Raw genomic sequence first — 9765 nt, 5'->3', positions numbered from 1 at the left:
ATGCGGCAGCCACCTGGCCCCTCCTGTGTCACCACTGGATGGAGGGCAGAGGAAACTGAGGCGAACTGTTGCTAGTAGCACGTGAGAGATGGCATCTGGGGTCTCTAGCATTCTACCAGTATCCATGAATGCTACAGGCTAAATCTGCTAGCTAACAAGGCTGGCTGAGTCTCAGCCTTCCTGCTTGCCTGCCACCTCACTGCTAAGCTCCGCCTCCCTCCAGGACAGTTACACGTCTGTTTGACCACCCTAGAACATGTAAGGGGCAGTGTTTGCTAAAGCTGCCCATTTCTCGTTACCCTGCAATACTCCCCTAGATCTCCGTAAGCTGCCCTCCTGACCGAGTGTGCCCTCCAGTTTCCCCCTTTCAGGGAGCAGACCATTTACAACCACAGCGAATCCTCTTCCCTGCCTTAACCTTCCCAAGTTCCCTTTATTCAACTCATTTTTTTTTTCCTATTTCAGTTATCAACTCTGCAGAAGGCAGGGCAATTGATGCCTTTAAAGAACCTGGTAATAAGCATTTGACATCGGAAGGACTTGGGTTCCTGTTAAGACGGCTTTACTGTGCAGGACAGCAGTGATAAATTGATGTAGGTGTGTCTTCTATCTGATGATTTCATTGGTTAATTAATAAAGAAACTGCTTGGCCTGATAGGTCAGAACATAGGTGGGTGGAGTAGACAGAACAGAATGCTGGGAAGGAGGGAAGTTAGTCAGATGCCTCAGGCAGTCATCATACCTCTCCTCTCTGAGACAGATGCGATGAAGCTCCGACCCAAGATGGACGTAGGCTAAAATCTTTCCGGTAAGCCACCACCTCATGGTGCTACACAGATTACTAAATATGGGTTAACCAAGATGTGTGAGGCTAGAGTTAATGGGCCAAGCAGTGTTTAAAAGAATACAATTTGTGTGTTGTTATTTCGAGTGTAAAGCTAGCCGTGTGGGATCCGGGCGGGATGAAAAGCAGGCCCGCTTCATTATTACAATAAATAATACGCTAAAAAGAGTTTTAAGATGTGTTCTAATAACACATCTTAAAAAAATGAAAACAAGAACAAAAAACCTGGCAGCTTCCCGATGATTACAGATGATCAGTCTCTGTTACAAAATCTTCTCAGCTTCTCATTCTACCGGCCAATGAACACCATAAAAGGAGCACTCGTGTTTTACTGATGGCCCTAGCTGGCCTGAGACTATGGAAGAGAGATCTGCCAAGAACTAATGTGTTTGTAAATCTATTGTACACACACACACACACAGAGAGAGAGAGAGAGAGAGAGAGAGAGAGAGAGAGAGAGAGAGAGACAGACAGACATAGAGCGCTCATCTCAAAGGGAATACAATAATGTAGAATATTCTAGAGCCAAATTTGAGTGACCAAGATCTAGGAATACATATTTCGGTCTCTCAAAATTCCAAAGGACATGCTAGAATGACAAAGCCTGGTGACGAGGCACAGACCAGCTACCTGCGCATCACCCTCCGTTCCTTAGTCCCTGGCCCACGTCTAGACTGTACTTCTCCATCTCCTCTATCAGTAGGTGAACTCTAGACAGGGCGCTGGCTTGCGGGGCAGGAAAAAAGGATCCGATGTTAGACTAGTCCACTGTGTTTCGTGCATGTCCCTTGACAGTTCTCTTCAGCACTGACTGGAGTAGGAGAGTCATTCCTAGTTTACATTCGATTTTGTGGAGTTTGGCATGGTTACCTGGTCTGAGAGGGAAATTACATGCAATGATCTAGACAAGTCTAATCTAAATACATACCTGCTTTCAGAGACAGTGCTTGGTCTACTCTGCTACAACGGATGCTGTAACTGGTCACAGCAGTAGCTAGTTTAATGCAAGTGATGGCAAACCCTCCCTCAGGGCAAATGATCCATCCCATTTCTCCCTATGTGCCCAGGGCTCAGCCAAGAGCATAGCTTTAAAAGGGGTCTTCATACCTGCAGGCAGTAAGGTTGGGAGGAGAAAGAAAGGAAGTCTCACCAAGAAACAAAAAGTCAAGCCTGTATCACATGACAATTAAGGGCCAACCAAATGGATGTTATGTCCAGCTTTCACGGGAAGACCAACTAGGACAAGGCTGTAATTTCATTGAGAGTCATTTATTTAAATAACAAATCATTGCACATTGTAGGTAAACCAATTACAGCAATAAGAAAATAGAGGATTCTGAAAACAATCTGGCAACTTAAATATGTACCCAATAACAAGAAGCCTTCTCTAAGGTACACGGGAAGAAAAGGGAAACACTGACTTTCAGATTTATTTATCTGCACTTAAAAATACAATTTCTAATATGATATCTGTTTTCAAAACTGTCTAAGTTGTAAAAATAGAAACTTGAACTCTTGTCTTCATGTTGAAAATTTAAATCTTTATCTACATTGACTTACACATCACAGATGATAACATTAAGACAAAATCAGCACACGGAAGCCATGGAAACAGGTTTTACATGAGAAAACGCCAGTTCACACTCCTCTTCCTCCTCCTTGACTGATGGAAAGCTTCCTAGATGGTCTCTTTCCCTCTCCAGGACCTGAAGGTAGTCCACTGGTTAGCAGATGGGTGTTAGTAACACACTCATTTTACAGAGTCCGGATCGCTTCAATTTCTAAAATGGTTTTCCTCTGTAAAACTGACTGCTGAGAATCACCCCAGAAGACCATGCTTAAGCGCATGAGGAAAGGAGACAAAGACAAGACACCTCCATGTCTGACCGGCATGGCACTCAATCCCGAGTACGGACAGGCGCTCGGGTGGTTCAACTGGAAGCTCCAAGTTGGTTTATACATGCCTTAATTTTGCTTAATCCAAAAGTAAGTGAAAATCAAATGTTATCATGAGGGCCTCTTACAAACCAGAGAGAAGACAGATTTACTTTTTGTATTTCTGAGGCAAAAAAAAAAAAAGTCTCAAAAGACACTTACAAAGTAAATTTGCTTTGGAAATAAGTTGTGCAATAAAAATAAAACATCTCAGTTATTAAATATATACATATATGCCTTTGTATTTAACTTGCATCAAAACTGAGCATTCTATGAACATCTGCAATAAATAATTTTAAAATAGCAATCGATAAAGAGACAACTAATATCCATTCGGGTGTTCAGATACCAACAGTCAGCGAAAGGAAAAGTGAAGAAAAACACTTGGCTCTAGAATTTCCATGACACAGTGGCTGGGTGTAGCACACGGTTAACCGTGATGTGCCTTACTGCACAGCACACATCTGCGGCACACGCTGTGCCTCTCTGTAAATCTTGGACCCAAACAGTGCTATATTTTCTTACATCATTAAACACAGCCAAAAGCCTGAGATTTAAAATGTTTACCACAATCTCCTTTCTCCTGTAAACTTCTTGGCTGGGTGCTCAGTGGTCCAGTGTTTCCTTAGCCGTGTGCCAGTATTCATGGTTTATGCCCTAGGACAGGAGTAGGCAAGAGGAGAGCCATACAGAAAGAATTTAGTCTACTGTGGAGGGGAGGAAAAACACTTAGGGAGAAAAAGGAATTTGTGAAAATTCATTTATACTCATTTGCTATCTCCAAACAGCGACCTGGGCAGTCTGCCCTAGTCAAAGTGAGACTGAAGCTGGAGGCCTGTGTAATTCCCCAAGCAGAACGTGCCACACCTTCCAACTCAAAAGAATACAACTCCTTCAAAAGTAAATGCAAGCAATATTCTTTAATGTGCTCAGTTATTCAGAGACCCTCATTATCAGTTCTGTTCCACTGAAAGCAATTTCTTTTTACTTTCTTTTGGTGCCCAAACTACCAAGACTTTTAATTCAAAGCCCTGAAGAAAAAGTTAAGGAGCAATAAAACAAACGCACTTGACGTAATATGCACATGTCCTGTGTTCAGCCTTTAAATTACACACTTCTGAGGAGTACTCAGTTGACAGACAAGGTGTCCTATGTATTTATTGTCAGTAAGTTTGCTACTATTGTACCTTGATTTTTCCTATTCAATATTCAACCTGGGGCTGAGGATGTGGCTCACTTGTAGAGTACTTACAAAGCAAACACCAGCCCTCGGGGTTTTATTTGTAGCACCGCAAAAATAAAATAAAATAAAATTCAATCTGTAGGCATGTACAGAATTCTTTATTATTTAAATACAGTGAAGCATCTGCTTTGAATTTTTGCACAGTCCTGTTGCAATATAACTGTGATGAACACATGTCACTCGCTGTATACTGCAAACAGGAGGGGGTGGGGCTTAGTCTTCTCTAGTGTTCAATCTATCTTCATGGTTCAGGCTGAGAACCTGCTCAGCCATCTCAGTACACAGAATAGCTCTCCTATCACTTCCTTCAGAAGTGATCAAGTTTTATAATGGACTGGAACGGACTTAAGTTTGTCCTCGCATATGAAGGTCTGTCTGTCCAGATCAGATGGAACTGTTCAACAGCAATGCCATCTTCCTTGATGACAGAGTCTGATGGGCCCTTTACATTTCAAGTTCAACATTCTAAAATAATAAAAGCTAACAGCAAATGTACAATAGACCAAAATACTAACTGGGAGGCAGGGTTCTAGCAATCTAATACATACAGTAAAATATGGAAACAATTGGGTGGTGGGAGAGCAATATGGAGAAACAACTCCACTCCTAAAAGGGCATGAAGGATTAGCCAATATGGGTTGTTTTATATTACTTATGTATAGACCAATCTAATGATACATTAGATCTATCACTGTATCTAATAGAGATTTTTAAAGCGCTTAAATTACTCACAATAGGCAACTGGAAAGCATAAAATATTTAAATTTAGATAAATCATCTTCCATATTATTCCTTAAGTGGATCAATTGTGTCAAACAATCTGTAAGTAGTATATTGAACTAGCTAACGTTAGCATGTTGGTGATGTAAAAGTATCACAAAGTGTTCATTAAATTTTTCAGAAATTATCTTATTCATGAAAGCGACCTGGCAATTGTGACATGCAGAGACAGTTTATAAAATAAGCCTACCCTAGTAATCTTAAAAACAGGGACTTTTAGATGAGCACACAAAGAGTTCACAGGGGTGAGACCAATGCTCATGCGCCAATTACACGGGAGAATCAAAGTTTAAGGGCACTTAAACAGAAAGAGTAACCACTGAGAGATAGTTGACGAGGAGATGCAATGGATGAGGGATAATGGATGAGGGATGGGCCGTCACCTCAGACAGCAAGCAAATGCCAGAGTGCCAGGGGGCAAGAACCCAGGAGCCTTTGAGAACTGCTGCAGGCAAGAAGAAAGATGAAGAAAGGTCCCCACCGCCCATGGCCATTTCAGGAGCCTAGCAGCCACAGCTAACTGAAGACAGCAGAAGCAGTATGTTCAATGGCCGCAAAGGACAAAATAATTTGCTAAGATCCAGACCTGATAGATCACAAGCGCGTAGGATTTCAGTCATCGGAGGCTTCACTAATTACAACTAACCGCAACTGGTGATTCAGAAACCAAGGGGATGCAACAAAGAGGAAAGAAGGACACGGGAAAACTGAAATGTCTAGGGAACTGACCAGACTTGCCTTTCCCACTTGGCCATAAGGACTGTTCTTAAATCATTCTTGCTGTCCAGGGAGCAGGGCTCTACTCAACAAGATCAGTAAACTTCACGGGGATGGATGGGAGGCAGAATCACGTGAGCTTTGACAGCAGGTGCTGCTAGTGCCCATCACAATAAAATGACTACAGAGAGAGCACGCACTTCTACTTGAAGAGGGGGTAACTCGCTTTTCACCCTTCCACACCGTGACAGGGTTTAAGCCCTGATCAAAAAATTGTAGAATGACTTGACCTCCAATTCAATTAACCCAGGCCCTTAGGCCAGGGAGGGACGACAGTCACCCAGGGCTGCTAACTCACCCCCCTTTCCAAGGAGCTGGCTGGCCTACAGCATTGCTCTAATGATGGCACACTGTCCTTCCCATGGAGGAATGTGAAGTTTATCTCCCTGTAGCTCCTACCCACTGACTCCTCCTGTCCTCGGAACAGACAGAAAGCCACAAAACTGTGTGCTCTGCAATCCTGTGTGCAGGACTCGCCAAGGCAACGCACCAATCAGAACACTGCCTCGCTATTTAAAAATAAACAGAAGCAATTTTGCCAGTGGCTATACAAACTGTCCTTAGATGTACCAGAGTCCCAAGCCACTACCGGTGCCTCACAAAGATGACAGATAAAATGGTGTCTCTTAGGCAAACATGCTATATCACAAAACAGGCAGTAGATGACCCTTACAAACATCCTAAGAAACCGGTGCCTGTACAGTGTCTTGAACATGACAGGAAACAGATAAATGCCTGTGGCATTAATTCGATTGCACTATTTATAAGGTCACTAGATAAATGATCCACACAGCTAACTGGCAAAGAGAATATGAGTAATACAAACAAAAACCCCACAAATCAAAAAATGGCACAGCTGAATTTGTTTGATAATGTAAAAGCAGTCATTTTAAAAAAGATTATCTACTCATGTACACATGTGTGCTTCTTCTGTGTGAACATATGCCATGTTTGTCTGGGTGCCTACAGGGGCCAGAAGGGGGTGTCAGCTCTTCTGGAGTTACAGCAGGTGAGAACTGTCTGACATGGTAGTGGGAAACAGGCTCTGGTCCCTGGAGAAGCAGGAAGGATTCTAACTGCTGACCCATCTCACCAGCCTGCAATAGTTGTTTTTAGCTTCATTTTTTTCATTTTATACCAGAATGGGAATTTATTGTTACAGACCATGAGCTCTGACAGTTTCTCGCAAAATATGGATATATATTCTTTTTGTTTCTTTTTGGAGACATGGTTTCACTATGTAGTTATGGCTGGCCTGGAACTTACTATGCAGACCAGGCTGGCCTCAAACTTAGAGATCCACCTGCCCCTGCCTCCCAAGTGCTGGGATTAAAGGAATGTGCCCCTATACCCAGACATATTCTTTAATAATATATGTTTTTAAAATAATGTATCAATGTTCTCCTAAAGAATTTATAAACTTTTCTTCAAAGTCTTATATATATAATTACCGAATATATTTCTATAGTATCATGACAATTTATTTCCCCTTTTATCTGTAGCTGGTTGTATAATTCATATTAATGTGATATAATGTTATCTGCCCCCATGTTGAAGAAGTGTTATTAATCACCTTCTTCAAGAAATGCTTCCTCAATGTTGGTCAAGAAATGGTACCTTACATAACACAACACCAATTCTGAGCATGGGAACACAGTAGGGGACAGCAGGAACAACTCCATGATCGGGCTGCTCTTGGTGGTAAATGCATAAACTGAGAGGCTTCTGACTGCCCACGTTCATTTCATTTTACAGCACAGACCAAAGACTCAGAGGATACTTTCATATAGATACTGTAATCCATGCACAAAGCCATAATTGTCAGACTCACTCATGTGTACAGCCTCCCAGTGTACAGAAAGCTACCAAATGCACCACCTAGTTGCGGCCTCAGAGCACTGAATCTACCTTGTCATTCCCACTGGAAAATCCAAGTCCTAGAAAGGCCAAGTTATTTGTTTTACTTTGCTAACTACTCACCAACAGAGAGAGACTCCCAACTACGAATTCGGGGCTCTACCTGGGGAATGTGGAGTCAACGACCAGATAGACAAGAAAACGGAACAAAACCCCGACTCATGGACTCATGAACTGTTTCTCCTCACTGGGTGGGATCTGGCCCTTAGCTGTAACAACGACTATAGGCAGTGGATTGGAAGGCGAGGGAGGGGCATTGAAAAAATACTATAAAACATTCTAAATGGGAAGAATGTGGATTAAATGCTAAACAGTGCTGGAAGTACCTAATACACAGACTCATGGTTATAAAACTCAGAGAGAACATTAAAGTCACCTGTTCTTTTTCTATTTCACAAGAGAGGAAGATACAGTGATTGACAGGTGTGGGGACTCCAGAAAAGCCATCTGCTCTCTGCTCACCAGTAGCAGAGCCTGGCTCTTCCAGTCCCATGCTCTGGTTCTATATTCTACTCAGTGAACCAAAACCCAGCCCAGATGTGAAAGAAAGAAAAGAAAGAAAGGAAGGAAGGAAGGAAGGAAGGAAGGAAGGAAGGAAGGAAGGAAGGAAGGAAGGAAGGAAGGAGCCGTCAGCGCTGGGCCAGCCACATCCTAGGTGTAAAAATGATGATATTTTACATACCATTTAAAGCAGCAGGGATTTTTTTCCTCCCTGTAAGAAAAGTAGTCAGTCTATATCTCAGGCTTTAGCACTAAGGTTAGGGAGGTCTAAAATACCGCGTTTTCTTCCTGTAGATACATGGGAGATGTGTCTATATGGTTGAATGCTATTGCTGGATCAGATATGAGTACATTCAAAGACAGAACAGTTTCTGAAAAATGCCATCATTTCAACCACTGAGAGCAGAAACCCGAGAACTCACAACCGCATCATCCTGTAGAGATGCAGGTCCTTCAGCCTAGGAAGACTTCACCCCTCGGGCCCTCTGCTTCTCTCTTCCAGAACCTTCAGAAACTCATTGTTATATTATTTTAGATGTGATATTTATTCCCACTCTGAGATTTAAATACTAAGCAATAAAATATCTCTGAAGTTTAAAGGACAAGCCAATCTAAAAATGGCTCAGCGTATAAAGCCATTTGCTACTTGAACAATATTAATTTTTGCATTAAAAAAATAAATAATCTAACTAGACTTTATTGTACCTGTCAGTCTTTCGAAAGACTTCACCCCTCAATTGAAATCTAATGTGAAATTCTTTTTAAAGGCAGAATATAAGAATCTCTATACAATATTGATTGCCATTCCATAGGGGAACAGGAAGCCACTCAGGTGACAGGAAGCGCCTGACAATAGAGTTTCCTTTCTTATTTGAAGGATCTCGCTTCCACCTTAACTGGGACTGATCTCCACAGCAAGAGCCCATGTTAACTGGGGGGATTCCATCCTGTGAGTTCTGATCAGTCTGAGGAAGAGGACGGTTTTTTCCAGAGATGAAGGGCTGCTTGAATCCTGAAGTGTAGTCTGGACTCCAAGGAATAATCTTTGTAGTTGTTTCTGAAGACAAGGAAGAAGAAAATGATCCAGTCAGCATTTCTCTGGCTAGCAGGGCGCCACCACCCTCCTCTGCCGCCCTCTGATCTCCTTTACTTTCTAACTTCAACAAGCATATCAGTGGAGCTGAGTCAAAAGCAGACTCTTTCTGTGGGGCGAAGTGAATGGCGAGTCTGCATTCTGGGTCTCTAGAAGCTTTCCCGGTGGTGATTTAAAAGGTCATACTTTTGAGTTGCAATATCCTAATTACAAACCACTACTATAACAAGGTCATGACGTCATGGCATATTTTGTTAAGTATTGCTGAGTGGTTCAACTTCTATTTTTAGAGAAAAATGTTGAGGCAGGTTCATGTAACACAATGGTCATAAACAATCCACTATTCAACAGAGGAAAAGCGCTTTGGAAGCCACAAGAAGCTACTTTAACAAAGACAGCAGGGCTGCCCTGCGACCAGTTCTTCCAGCTCTCATGCAAGTTACCAGCGGTTTTGTCAGTAATGACTCAAATTAGGGCAGTGCCAGAGGGGCCATGAGAAGGCCAGGGTGGAACACAGCAGTAGAGAAACTGCCTGGCACACTGAGAATCTGGGGGTCAATCCCCAGGGAGGGAGGGGACACAGCAGTAGAGAAAGTGCCTGGCACACCAAGAATCGGAGTCAATGGGGGGGGGGTGGGAGGGGGGAATGCAGCAATAGAGAAAGTGCCCTGCACA

General features: G+C 42.6%; 1 protein-coding gene across 2 annotated transcripts in view; it reads right to left on the bottom strand.

Annotated features, from left to right (window-relative positions):
• Positions 1-2097: 2097 nt before the first annotated feature.
• The window catches only part of Ttc39b (tetratricopeptide repeat domain 39B), a 118887-nt gene continuing 111219 nt past the window's right edge, over positions 2098-9765 (bottom strand). For both annotated transcript variants that reach the window (XM_038334641.2, XM_038334642.2), the window contains one exon: positions 2098-9054. In XM_038334641.2, the coding sequence (XP_038190569.1) occupies positions 8958-9054 (97 nt within the window). In that variant the 3' untranslated portion in view covers positions 2098-8957. The remainder of the gene's footprint in view (positions 9055-9765) is intronic.

This window comes from Arvicola amphibius, chromosome 6 (genome assembly GCF_903992535.2).
Source record: "Arvicola amphibius chromosome 6, mArvAmp1.2, whole genome shotgun sequence".
In the NCBI taxonomy this organism is placed as follows: Eukaryota; Metazoa; Chordata; class Mammalia; order Rodentia; family Cricetidae; genus Arvicola; species Arvicola amphibius.
This window is presented reverse-complemented; position numbering and strand designations above follow the sequence as displayed.